This window comes from Gambusia affinis, linkage group LG17 (genome assembly GCF_019740435.1).
Source record: "Gambusia affinis linkage group LG17, SWU_Gaff_1.0, whole genome shotgun sequence".
Lineage (NCBI taxonomy): Eukaryota > Metazoa > Chordata > Actinopteri > Cyprinodontiformes > Poeciliidae > Gambusia > Gambusia affinis.
Window position 1 is genome coordinate 1,788,304 of NC_057884.1, and position 14,389 is coordinate 1,802,692.

Sequence of the window (14,389 nt, forward strand, 5' to 3'; positions counted from 1 at the left end):
CAGTGTTCCGCAAACTGAAATTATGAAAATAAATTTGCTTAAAGGAACCATGGCAATATTAAAAAGTTTTCACACTGGGATGAGGTGGTTTTTCAGCTGTGCCAAAATAGATGTATTTTGTAAAACTACAATGGAAATGAGTCACATGATCAATAGAGTTGCTATTTAATCATTTAAGTGTTAAGTGATTAACTCCAGACAGATTTAATACTTGACAGAGTTAAGGTACCAACTCTCCAAAAAAGATTGAAACTCTCTCTCTGGTTTGGACCCATGTAGACACTTTAAACATGTTGGAATCAAACCTGAGTGATAATTTGGGCGTGCTGGGTTTGCTGTGGATGGTCCGACATAAACACATCTAGATTCTGTGCATCTAGCAATAACTGACACTCAGTAGGAAGACACATGCCTAAAACAGCACGTTTAAAAATCTATTTTTATAAAAAGCTCCAAACCATAGTCACCGCTCAGACTCAATGTCACAATGTCTGTATGCCTAATTTCAGATCAGTCCCATTGTTTGGCGTCCAGTCTGCACAGTTCAGATCCTCCAGGTGACTGAACATGTTCAAGTAAACAGGATTGTGTGTCCATGCTGTGTGCAGGAACAACAGCGCGGCAGATAGCAGGATTTCTGATGAATGTTATCTGGGGTGGGTGGAAGCGGGTGAGTCAAAGCGGAGGAGCAGCAACACCTGCGAGTGTGTCTCATTCTTTGGCAGCTTTGTCCCTCGGGGGCCACAGCGAATGACAGAAAAGATTGAAAATGCAGCGACAGACGGAGCTCTGCACACACAGAGGATGGCAACAGCAATGGTGGCAATCAACTGATTGCATTCATGCATATGTACAGCGCTGGGGAAACAAGTTCCTGTGACAGGAAGTAATTAGGTGAACCACGTCATTCAAAAGCTCGTAGAACCAATCTGAGCTGTAGTAACTGTCGTTTTCTCTCTGACTTGATTCGTCTTTATGCTGTGCTGTTTTGGACATTTGGCTCTCTCCTCATGGAATAATGTTTCAGTTCTCCGCAGATGTCAAATATATAAACCTTTACATTTCAAACTTGAAACTGATACTAACAAAGATATTCAATAACTTTTTTAATAGTATTGATAAACCATGGGAAATGGTATATCAATGCCATTTCCCATGGCTCCAGGAAATTTTCATGAAACCACAGGGTTCTTTCTAGCTAAGAGCAAAAATTATGATTAATCAATTATGAATGCATGATACACTTTTTCACTTCCGATACCAATATTTGAGATTTAGTATCGGTCGATACCGATCTGATACAGAAAAGCAGTACTGAATTGACTTAAAATGTTTCTTTTTTTGAACACAGACACACATGTACTGAGTTACAAATTCATTTTTTAACTCTGCACCAGTACAGCACACTTAAATACAACAATAGCTTCACAAGTTTGGTCAACCAGGTTGAGGTTCAGGTTCAGGCGGCTTGTTGCCAAGCTGATTCCATTCAGCCTCTTCACACAGCATCATCAAATCAAAGTAAAAGTTTAAACTCACTGAGAGAGTTTATCAGTATCTCCTCAGCACTAACTCTCCTCCATGGAGGTTAAGACCGGCCATGAAGTTCACATGCATCGTGGCTGTCTTTCTAAAGCATGAAGCCCTGCCGGGTCCAGAGGGTAGCCAGGTTCTTCTGTCAGGATTTGAGGGATGAAAGGACCCAGACAAGGATCTTCATGAAGTAACAGACTATTAACGACACAGGCAGACCAGATCACATGAGGTGAGTTGCATGAGGGCAGAATCCATCACAGAACCCAGGAACTGGCAGGTGTAAATACACAATCTGTGTTTCCATTACAATTGTGCAGAGATCTTCGTTTGTATTCTGCAAATGTTGCAAAAACACAATTTTGCAATTATGGCGTTCAATTAAGAAACAAAATGAAAATTACACATGCTTCAGCTTATTCATGCTACAAGTCATTAAAAGTGACGGATATGAACAGTTACATGAGATGTATTTATAATTTAACCATCTATCAGCCTCATCATCTATCAACCAATCAGAGGAGACGTCTGTGTTTTATTCAGGCATTGGAGCAACAAGCTCCTTATACAGTATATATGCAGTCAGAGATGCAGAAAAAACATTACAAACAAAAAAATAACATTTAAGTCTGTAATGCATACAATAAGACAAGAAAGAGTAAATGTACTTCCAACTTTTCATACATATAAATTGATCACAGATAGATGTGTTTGCTCCTTATGGAATCAAATGAAATTCCGTCTATATGGAAATGTGTTGCTAAATTGAAGGGTTGGCTCTGCTATCAGGAAAACAACCACAGGATCGTCTCCAACTCGTCTCTTCTGATCAGGTTTTCAGCAACCCATGTAACTGAAAACGGCTTTAGATTGAGAGCATTTCCGTGAACCTCTTCTCACAGATGCTAGCATGAATATTTCTATTTTCTGTGCCTTTGGGCGCTTTTCTTTCATGTCTATATTCTTGGCAGCCACTTGTCCTCTCTGTCTGCCTTAGACATGTCCGTGCACGTTGCTGCAGGAGCTGATCTGGGATTACAGTTGGAAATTGTTGCCTCAAAACTTCTTGAGATACTTTTGATGATCTTTGCTGATCAAAAACGAACCAAAGTCCACAAACACCAGTTAAAATGCCAGGTTTCTGGGGTTTAAGGAAAAGAGACCACAGCATAGTACATGCAGACCCAGGCTGACAAGACACAAGAAGAAATGGTAAAGATAATTACAGCAGTGACCAAAGGGAGGAGTGAAGGACAAGGGCATCAGAATAAAGCAGAAAATTAGTCATTTTTTCACCAGTTCTCCCCAGCAGCTGAACAGAGGTTTTATTTGACAGACCTTTGTAATGATTTTCTTTCGTGACATTTGCTCTTTGGAGACTGTCTTCCTGTCCATTCATCTTTGGTCTTTCTTGTCGTCTCTTTGGTGTTTTTTTTGTTGTTTTTTTTTTTTCATTGGGTTTGAATGTTGCCGTCTGGGCAGCAGACTGCCTGAATCTTCTGCAGCTCTGAAGTAAGCGGACTCCCAGGGCTCATTTTAGAATTCCTGTCAAAGCGAAAGGCAGTGCTCACTGTGATGGTTCAGCAGACGCACACTCAGATCAAGTCTTTCTTGCTTCATCTACAAACAGAGTATCCCTGGTGATCCGGGCTGCATAATGTGCCATTAAACCAACAATGCTGTATATTAATGAGTGTCTGTGGGGGCTGCAGAGCGTCTCTGCTGAGAGCGAACTAAAACAGGCAGAAGAGAAGAAGAACAGCATGAGCTAATTTATTCAGTCTCTCATCTCCACTGATCTTCTTCACCTTCTCCCACCTGGTGAGCCGTCCTCGTTACTTTGCAATGTTTTTCTGTTTTGTTGCAGGAAACTGCGGATGCAGAGCCGATCCACCGGGATGCTAACAGAAAGGAAACAGCAGGGCAACTTCTACATTTGAATTTCCACTTGTGCTGGACATGCTTCTGAAGCGCCTTCAGACGTTCCTGGATCCTGTTCATGACCTGTGCTTCCTCTCTGCTTCCTCCTCCTCTTCTCTCCTTGTCCTCCTGTCATCTCCGTTCTGATCCCCTGTAGGAGTTCAGCCACAGCCTCAGGCCTCCGAGTTGAACCCACCAACCCATCCCATCCGCTTCCCTCCCCGTCTTCCATCCACCTGCCATGTCTAACGACACAACCTTCTTGGAGGCCACTGATTGGTTAGACACCTCCCAGTGCCCGCCCTCAGTAGGCGGTGCTACCTTCCTGATTGTCGCTTACAGTGCAGTCATTGCAATCGGGTTGCTGGGCAACGCAGGCCTTGTATTTATCATCACCCGGCAACAGGAGTTACGCAACGTCACCAACATCCTGATCGCCAACCTGTCGTGCTCGGACATCCTGATGTGCGTGGTGTGTCTGCCGGTCACTGTCATCTACACACTGATGGACCACTGGGTGCTGGGGGAGGCCCTGTGTAAGGTCAGCGGGTCACACCTGATGGGATGACGGATGCAGCGCTGCCTTCCAAACGTTTTCATAACCTTTGACCTTTCTCCCATTTTGTCACATCAGAACAACAAATTTCAGTACGTTTTGTTAAGATTTGATGTGACAGACCAACACAAAGTGGTGCGTAGTTGTAAAGAAGAAGGAACATATCCCATGAGGACTAATGTCTCAGCAGGATCTAGAGAAACCCATCCATGTGTTTCTCTTTAGTCGTGTTGTCTGCTAGCTACACTGTAAAAAATGAACTTAGGGGGTTATCAGATTAACAAAAGAATATCATGTACTTTTAACTAAATAATTTCATGTTTCAAACAAAAACGTGATACAATCATGTTGGATAAACAAAAAAGTCAACAACTTCACGTTTATGAAATTTGATAATGTTGAGATAACATGATTCATTATAGTCAGTCAGACTGATCTTATGCTGAAGCCGAGTGAGATCACGGGATATCACGCCAGTTCACGCAAGACAATCGTTTTTGTCTCAACTTGAATAACGTATTCAAGTTGAGATAACGTGATTCAATTTAGTCAGATTAATTTCCCTCCGAAGAGGGTCTAGCGAGATCAGGGGATCACAAGAGATTATGGAAGATCACGAGACATAACTGTTTTGCGCCTGGGAAAACTTCAAAGCTGTTTTAGTTACACATTAAACTATAGATATTTGTTTTTCTCTTCAGGGCACTATTGGCATTGAAGAACTGCACTGTAATAGTGCCAAAAAAGTCTTTGACTTTTTAAAAAAAATTGTCTTTGAATTAACGTAATTAAATCGTGGAAAGGATTGTCACACGATTAAATAGCTTTCTTTCAGCATGAAGCATGTTTGTTGAGCTAACTTAATTTTCATAAGTTGGATCAACTTAATAAGTAGTGTGAAGGTATCACTGTAACATAAGATGTGGTGGCGCAAGGGTTTAGCACACTGCATGTTTGGAGACCTTAGTCCTTGACGCAGACGTTGCTGGTTCAAGTCCCGGTCCTTGTACCTTTGCCATGTCCTCACCCTGTCTGCCTACTGTCTCAAAAAAATATGAGCCACTAGCGCCGCAAAAACTCTTCAGAAAAAAAAAAAAGTTGGTTTCAACTAAATTGCCATTAATCTTAGTCAAGTAAATTATTTGGTCCAAAGCTTTGCAAATTAGTTGGGCTGGCTCTTTTAAATTACATTGGGGCCAACTATAGTAAATGAGTTGAATCAACCTTAATAAATTAAATTGAGCCAACATATTTGCTTTAAATTGGAATAACCATAAAAAAATAAGTTGAGCAAACTCATTTTATTTAAATTAGAATAACCATAAATATATTAAGTTCAGCCAACAGGTTTGATTTAGAATCACCCATAGAATAACCATAATAACATAAGTTGATCCAACATAATTGCTTTATATTGGAATAACCTTAATAAATTAAGTTGACCTAATTTGCTTTAAATAGGAGTAACAGAATTACATGGTGCTGAAATAAAGCAAAGTAATCAGGTGGAAAATCTTTCCATGATTTTTTTATGTTCATCCAAAGAGTCATTTTTTTCAGTGTAGTGCTTTACAGAGACTGTGAAGTTGGAGCTATCATTTCAGCTGTTGCAGAACCTCCCATTACCATTTGCTGTTTTATTCATCCACACAACTCAGTGGATGAACAAACTGTGCCTAGTAGAGAAAAGCCCCACTATGTCAAACTGCCACGTCTGGTTCCCCGTCAAAAATCACAGCTTTCCCACAAATCGGCTTCCTCTTCAAAACAGATGATGCAAACACAGAGTAACACAGTTCGCTAAATATAGATTCAACACAAAGTAAATATTACATCTACATGCAGATTTTGTTTTAGAAATGAATGACTATCACTGAATGCTTTAACTAGACACGTGTTTGTTCTGGCCTTGTCCAGGTGACGCCCTTTGTCCAGTGCATGTCTGTGACCGTGTCCATCTTCTCCCTCGTGCTCATCGCTCTGGAGCGCCACCAGCTGATCCTCCACCCCACCGGCTGGACCCCCGCGGCCGGGCACTCCTACCTTGCGGTGGGGCTCACGTGGCTGGTCGGCTGCTTCATCTCGCTGCCCTTCCTGTCCTTCAACATCCTCACTAATGACCCCTTCCAGAACATCAGCCTGCCCTCCAACCCGTTCAGGTGAGGCTGAAGGTTTTGCCCCACACGGATCTTAATGTGAGATTAGATAAATGTGCATGAATAGAATCGGCACAAATGTTCAACACACAGCAAGCTTTAAAATGTTCTGTTTCATTTTACATGGAGAGGGACACTAACAGGCCACTTGGTCATTTTGGCCAACTTGTGCAAGTGAAAAACAGGCAGTGAGCTTAAAAGAAAGCACTTTTATTTTTGCTTTGACTAAATGTGTTTTCAGTCTTAAGTCCCAAGGCACTTTTAAGTGTCTAACTGATTCATTCATCCCAGTTTGACTCAGAATCTGGGTTAAACAGTTTGTCACGCCCATTTTTTTATTTCTCCATAATTTAGAAAAAAACATTTATTATTTTTCTTCCATTTCGAAATTGTGAAAATTAAATTATTTTAATTGCATGTTGTCAGCCACATGCAATTTAATTAACTACATACACAAATATGAAAATACAAATATATGAATATTTTTGCGAGGCAAGACCTGATGTTGATGCTAAATGGATTTTGGGAAGCACAGGGCTGGAGCATCATCCTGTCTTCAGCGGTTTTCCCGGGGCATGCATCATTACCTGGCATAACGTGAAGAAGCTGGAATTGAGGTGGAAGTAAAAGGAGCTTGCTGAGGCCATTTTTATGCTCATTAGACCCTGCAGTGCAACACTCGTGATGCTTTCCCCATGAAATTATGTTTGCTCATGCTCCTGATGCAAACTAAGAACACATTTCAGAATTTGAGGATACCTCCTGGCACACACAACCCGTGAGAATTACCATGGGGAGTGAAGAATGGGCATGAAGTAATAATTACAGCAGTGGCAGCCAGAAACACAAACCCAACATAAACAGACCAGGAAATAGCAATTCAAATGAGCTCAGACTTTAGGGAAACTTTCAGGATCATTTTTCTTCTGTGGTTAGTGAGTCGTGTTGAGAATGAACCCAGAGAGCCATGCTGGCTGGTTGAATAAATACGAGTAAAGCTGTGCTGCTTACACATGGCTCACACAGCAAGATTTTATTCTAATTTTAGACCCAATTCTACCCTTCCAACAATCTTGCAGGGGCAGTATTATTTATTATCCACGCATTTAGTGGCATTTTATAGCACAATCAAGTAACTATGTTAAGTTGTTGTAAAAATGCTGCATGTGTCAAATATGACTTAAAAGAAAATTGACTTCGGAATTCAACATCTTGAAATTGGGCCTCTGTCTCTTTAAATACTCCTGGTCTTTCTAAACTCCACCTTAAGCAAGTCATCACAGCATAGCTCCTCTATTAACCCTAGAACAACGATTTTACCAGTTTCACCAGGCGTTTGCTAATTGCTGTTGGCTAGTCTGAAGGAGCTGTGTCCGGTGTGTCCGGTAGCATCGCGCCCAGCTTCCCAAGATGCATTTTCTTTCAAATATTTTAAATATGCTGTATGAATAAAATTCTTTAACAGGTGGATATATAAAATATTTGATATGTCTGTGATTAGGTGAATCTGAAATTTCTGAACCGTGAATACGCTGCGTAATCATGTTAGCTTGCACCACTCCAAGGGTTTCTGATAACGTCACTTCAGTACTAAATCTGGACTAAACCGTTCAACCTTACCACAAAAACACCATTTCTTAAAGTTTATATTTTGAAATATATTTTTATTTGTTTCCTAACATGTCTAAGGGACCATTTGATCTGCATGGAGTTGTGGCCGTCAGACAAACATCGGCTTGCCTACACAACCTCGTTGCTGATCTTCCAGTACTGCCTGCCTCTCCTTTTGGTGCTGCTCTGCTACCTGAGGATCTTCATCCGCCTGAGACGCCGCAGGTCACACAGCTACACTCTCCCTCATGCACTTCAAAAGTCTTCTCACCACAGGTGTCTTCGAATCCACTGCTTTGACACCATATTTTTATCTCAGTTGAAACTATTTATGTCTCATATTGTTGCGTAATCCTGCCTGGGGTGAACGGTGTTCAGCAGTGAACAGTGTGGTAATGGGTACATTCTGTATTGTGCAGGGACATGCTGGAGCGCAGCAGGAGAACCCGGGGAGCCCAGAGGATCAATGTCATGCTGCTAGCCATCGTCATCGCGTTTGCTCTCTGCTGGCTCCCTCTAAATGTCTTCAACACTCTGTTTGACTGGCATCACCAGGCCCTGCCAAAATGTCAGCATGACGCTGTCTTCTCCGCTTGCCACCTTACAGCCATGGCCTCCACGTGCATCAACCCCGTGGTGTACGGCTTCCTCAACAGCAACTTCCAGCGGGAGCTGAGGACGACGCTGCAGCGCTGCCAGTGTGGCACCCGGGCAGGCGAGAGCTATGAGAGCTTCCCTTTGTCTACGGTGGGCAGCGAGGGCATAACAAAGGCCACTTCGCTCAACAGGATGGGATCAGTGTGTGTCCCCTCACCCAAACCTGAGATCAGCTCAGCTCTGCTATCCAAAACATTACCGGCTAACTTGTAACAATGTGGACAGAAGAATTCCTTGACAAGATCCTAAGTGCGGAGTGGTTGTTAGAACGTCAGTTGTGTACAACTGATAAAGATCAACTTTGAACCAGTCCAACTCTTGAACCTGGCTAGAAATGGTCTAAGATAATATTTGACAGCATATTGTTCTTGTTGTGATTGATCATCTCAAAAGTTTGAAGACTGTGGATGGAACTTGGAAGTCCAGAACACCAACACTGAGAAAGCTGAAGGACCTGAACTGTTCTGGTGAAAACCATCCTGGAAAGGTTCAGCTTTCCAGTTGTGACAGATCAACCTCATACCAGACATTTTAACATTTTGGGTAAAAAAAACACATTTTACCGTTTACACACATGAACAAAATTGCTGGCACCCCACAGTCACCACTGCAATAACCTGAAACTGACAATAGCAATGATGAATACAAATTTACAGAAAATTAACCAACAAACATCAGGGTTTCTGAATTGTGATTCAACAGAATCATTTTTGAAAATAAACTAAGGAAACCACAATGAACCACAGGAAGCAAATGAGAGATTTGTCCCAGGAGATTAGAAAGAAAACATGCTAAAGGTAAAAGCTACTGGAGCATCTCTAAGCAGCTCAATGCTCAATTGCATCAAGGGTAATTGATGACAGGTTGAAGAGCAGGAGAATACAAATAGAAACCAAAGAGCCCAGAACAACCTCCAAGGAAATTAAAGGTAGACTCCATGGTCAAGGTCCATCAGATTGAACAATACATTTTGTCTGAGCCAAAGTGGACTTCATGGGAGAAGTCACTGTTAAAAGCAAATCACCCAAAAGCGAGACTGGAATTTGCTATATTGCATATTGACAAGACACAGCTCTTCTGGGAAAATGTCCTTTGGACAAACGAGACAATAATGGATGTTTTTACCAAAGTGCATCAGCTCTGCATTCAGAGACCAAAATTGATTCATACGGATAAAAACATACTATGAAACATGGAGGAGGCTCAGTTCTGATCAGGGGCAGCTTTCCTACATCTGTCAGTGGGTTCAGGATACGATGAGATGTTGAGACTATCAAGGCATTTTGGACAAAAATCAACAACCTTGTCAGAAAACTTGGTCTCAGTAGCAGGTCATGGGCCTTCCAACAGGACAACGGCCCAAACACAACTACAAACACCTAAGAATGACTAACAACGAAATATTGGACTATTATGAACCAGTTCGTTTCAAATGGCTGCTACCAGTCGTTCATTAACAGAGGGATACCAACAAGTTAGTCCACGTGAGTCACATGTTTGTAAAGTGCTGAGGCTTTGTTTGTCATCGTTCATTCTTTAAAATATCTTTTTTTGTGGCCTTTTATCTGACAGGAAGAGGGCAGAGAGAAGCAGGGAGAGATGTGTGTAGAATTTGGGATGACCATGTTGAGATCTCTTGCCTCTGTATACGTTTGCATTGTACTAGCAAATTTTTTTTTTTTTATATGTGGAAAGGAATGCTAAATAAGCTTTTTAAGAAAAACTCTAAAAGGAAAAACAGCTAGAAATTGGTTACAGTATTCTTTCTCTGCAGAAAGTAAATTATGTTATAGATCAAACTCGCTACATCATTATGTCGGTTCAATGAGTGTTACAATTATACAGAGCAGGTAATCTGTTTATCATAATCTACGCCACCATAGGATAAGTAGGGGAAAGAATACCATACCAGTACAAATATGATAAAGTGCCATGAATTTGTTTTATCCACTTTGTAATTCCCCCATTCAGACATTGCAGCACAAACCATGATGTGTCATCTGGTCCCGTTTGGATACATAAAATGTTCTCATAATTCCAGACTATCATATTGTCACTTTCCTAAAATATAATTTTTTTGAATAAAAGATGATTTAGACCACATATGTCAGAGTCAAGGCCCGCGGGCCACATCCGGCCCGCGAGAAGATTTTCTACGGCCCCTGGGATGATCTTGATTTATTATTAGAACCGGCCCGCAGACCGCAGCAAGCCGGCACCCCGTCTGAAAAAAAATGCGAGATGCACGCACCCCCCCCCCGTTCGATCCTCACAACGCGCACGCACCCCCCCCCCCCCCGTCCGCAGGAAATTTACGTAGGCTTGGGCCGGTCCACTGCACTAGACTATATGCGTCATTTAAAAGAATTTCTATGAACATTCGATCAGTCCGGCCCTCGGCTTGTCGCTAAATTTTTTATTTGGCCCTCCGTCCATTTGACTTTGACACCCCTGATTTAGACAAAGAAAAATAAAAAATAATCACTTTTGGAAAAAACAAAAAATGTAGGTCATTATTTCAGGTAGGTGACATTATTGTTTCTGTTGAATTTGCATAATTAAGATTATCGAGTTTGGTAGCCTACATAAGTGTTGTAGTACTCGAGACTGGTCCTGGTCTCGAGACCATTGTTTGATGGTCTCAGACGCTGAGGACTCGCGATTTTATTTCATGACCAGTCAAGACCGCAACTGTGAAAATATCACTAAACGTACAGCATACTGTCCAGTTTATTTGTTAATGTTTGTTTTCACTGGATGCAAAACTATGTTTAATGGTGCAGACAGTGGTGGTTTCTGACAGGATGTTATCTTGTTAGGGATGGCTTGAGATCACTGTAGATTGTAGCACAGAGATGGAAGCAAAGCAGAACAAAGAGTTTTGTTCTGCTTTTAATATTGGTTAAATTTATTTCAGCTCCAAGTATTTAATATCTAGGTGTTTTAATGGGAATGTAAATCTTTCAGATCAATTTGAGAAGCGATTATGATCATATTTCACATTTTATTGTGTCATATAGTGCAGGTCGCTGGTCTTGGTCTTGTCTCGGTCTCGGGTTAGGTGGTTTTGACTACAACACTGGCCTACATTACTCTAGAGAAATGTGACATGGGTAAATCTAAGTGATGTTAGTTTTTAATATAGCATAGACGATTGAATCTATTAATAATTTTACTTTAACATTAGCAGATCTGCTGATGGCATTGACCTCCCACTGGTGTGAAGTAGCTTTGTTTTTAAAGGTAAAGTGAACAGTTGTAGTAAGGCTCGTCTGTTTCTACCTGTGTTATCCAGGTACAATGTTAAAAATTTATTGTATAACTTGTGTAAATTGGGACAATTTTTACAAAAAATCTTCATAAAAATGACAAGCCAAGTATGAACTTTGAAACACTTAAGCTCACTAGTATTTATTTGGATGCAGTGGTAGAACTCTAGTCACCATCACTGTACTATAACTTCACATTGTAGATGCTATTAGTGATCATCTACTGAGTTCTGTATGAGCATGTGATACAACCAGATAAGTAAAAAAGTGTCATCTCTCTCTCTCTCTCTCTCTCTCTCTCTCTCTCTGTGCTGGGAAAACAATATTTGCCCCTTTAAATATTTCTTCTGTTTCTGCATCTTTCATTGCACCTGAAACAAAAGGCATGGTCGTCAGGGGGCTGGTGCCTATCTCCAAAAGCAGTTTACATCTGTGTTACATCTCTGTAACCTGTGTGATGTAACACAGGTTACATTGTGGACAGGTCACCAGTCCAACGCAGGCCAAGATCATCAAATTTTACAACTAGTCTAAAAAGGTCTGAGTAAAGACACACAGCCATCTTCAAATGATAGTTGTCTTTAAAAGCTACGCTGTATACATAGTTCCTCTTCCTGTCTCCCTGCATTTTTAATGTATTGACTGTGATCAACCATAATATCTACAGAACATCGTTATTTGAGTTGATGTTTTCCTGGGTTGAGCACCAAGATACAACAAATCCATCCCTGAATGGCTCAAAGGAATTATATGATTTATATATATATATATATATATATATATATATATATATATATATATATATATATATATATATATATATCTATATATACTACTGTGCTCATTCATTCATTCAGAAGTGCCATTGTCCTGAACTGAACACAGCTGTTAAATAATCCTACTGGACTAACTGAACTCGTTTCAACAAGGTTTTTAGATTTTAGACTTCAGATAAATAATGTGATAATGAAACTTCATTGTCCACAAAAATATGCTAATGCAATTCATTTTTTAAATATCTGCAAGCTAACACACTGGATCAAACACATTCTATGTTAATGGTGAAGAAAACCCTTTTAGAGTTACTTAAAGTAATATTGATTTCTAAGAGAGTTGAACATGTTAGAGAAAGTGTTGGTAGCTTAACAAGTTGAATCTATTTCTAAAGGAAGGGAAAAAATGGCTGCAATGTGAATAAGCAAATGAATGTCACTGTAAGATATGTTTATGAAATCTGTACAATAGTCAGAGGTTTTATTTTCTAGGTGTCTGATCTGAGCCATCTCTTAGTTTTTCTTCATTGTATTTTCTCATGCTGGGATTTTTGAATGTTTGTCATAGATGCTGTATTACTGTACATGAGCTTATGTGTGATTTCATCTGTGAAGATAAGAATCCAAATAAACTACTTTCACACACAAAAAAATTGTTTTAATTTGAGTTGTGGTCTAATTTGCTGTGATGTCTTCGTATGTGGTCATAGACAGAGGGTGATGGGTAAAAAGCTTTGCTGTGCAGATCATTTACACATGTTTTTGGCAAAAGAAAGAAAGCATTGCAAGAGCTCTAACCTGAGATTCCAGTCTTAACATGAACGACTTTTGCAAACCAAATCACAGGGAATTTTTTATTTTTTTTTTCCCCCCACCAGGGGGTCTTTTTGTGGGCTCTTGTGTCCCTTATATGACAGTAGGCTGACAGGAAAGGGGGAAGAAGAGGGGTGAAGACGTGCGGCAAACGTTGGCCGGGTCCGGGAATCGAACCCACGACCTCCGCGTCTGAGACTGAAGGCTTCCAAATGTGGGTCACCCTATCCCCTACACCACCACAGCACGCCCATCACAGAGAATTTAAATCATTTCATATGTAATCTGTCAGGAATTGGTGTGAGGTGGTGGTGAGGCAGACGCTGTAGACCAAGGTAAGATAAATAATGAAGGTTTTAATGACGAGATATCCAACAGAAACAGTCCAAACGCCAGGCAGCACTGATGAGCGGAAGCCAGGGCTCAACACAGGTAGCAACTGGAACGACGGACTGAACGCACACATACGACAGAACGCCACAATGAGACGATGGCCCGACAGAGACACAGAGACACAGAGACACTAAATACACAGGAGGTAATCAGGGATCGAGACACACCTGGGAATAATCGAGGGGAGTCAGGACGACAAGGAGACTCAGAAACTCAAAATAAATAGACAGAAAAACACAGAACATGAACTAAATCAATCAAAACTTAATCAATAGAATAATGAGCGCTCACTCAACAAGAAAACACTGAAAAGATGGTTGGTGTGGACGCAACAGATTAGTGAGGGAACGTTCTGAAACTAATGACAGCCATGACGTCTAGTGAAAGGTTTATTAAACAATGTGTTTCTTTTTGAGATTATTTTTAAACTCTAAAGACAACAGGGAATCCTTTGTGTGTTTTTATACTTGTCTAGTCATCATAAAATGATTTTAGAGACAAATAAACACCAGGTCACCTTCGATATGCCCTGATTTTTAAAACTCTAGAAGTAAAAGAGATGACTCTTTTCCTGTATGACTGTATATCAGTTTTTCAGTTAACGTTTTTATTGCCATCATTCCCTGCTGTTCTATTATACCAGTTTGACTTTACACTACCTGAAATGCAGTAGCTGTGGCTTCAAAAGTCATTTTTCATCTTCCCACA

At 40.6% G+C, this 14,389-nt stretch overlaps 1 protein-coding gene across 2 annotated transcripts in view; it reads left to right on the forward strand.

Annotated features, from left to right (window-relative positions):
• The window catches only part of npy8ar (neuropeptide Y receptor Y8a), a 31,493-nt gene extending 20,901 nt beyond the window's left edge, over positions 1 to 10,592 (forward strand). For both annotated transcript variants that reach the window (XM_044095688.1, XM_044095689.1), the window contains exons 2-5: positions 3,401 to 3,994; positions 5,927 to 6,168; positions 7,855 to 8,001; positions 8,196 to 10,592. In XM_044095688.1, the coding sequence (XP_043951623.1) occupies positions 3,695 to 3,994; positions 5,927 to 6,168; positions 7,855 to 8,001; positions 8,196 to 8,646 (1,140 nt within the window). In that variant the 5' untranslated portion in view covers positions 3,401 to 3,694 and the 3' untranslated portion in view covers positions 8,647 to 10,592. The remainder of the gene's footprint in view (positions 1 to 3,400; positions 3,995 to 5,926; positions 6,169 to 7,854; positions 8,002 to 8,195) is intronic.
• Positions 10,593 to 14,389: the final 3,797 nt, after the last annotated feature.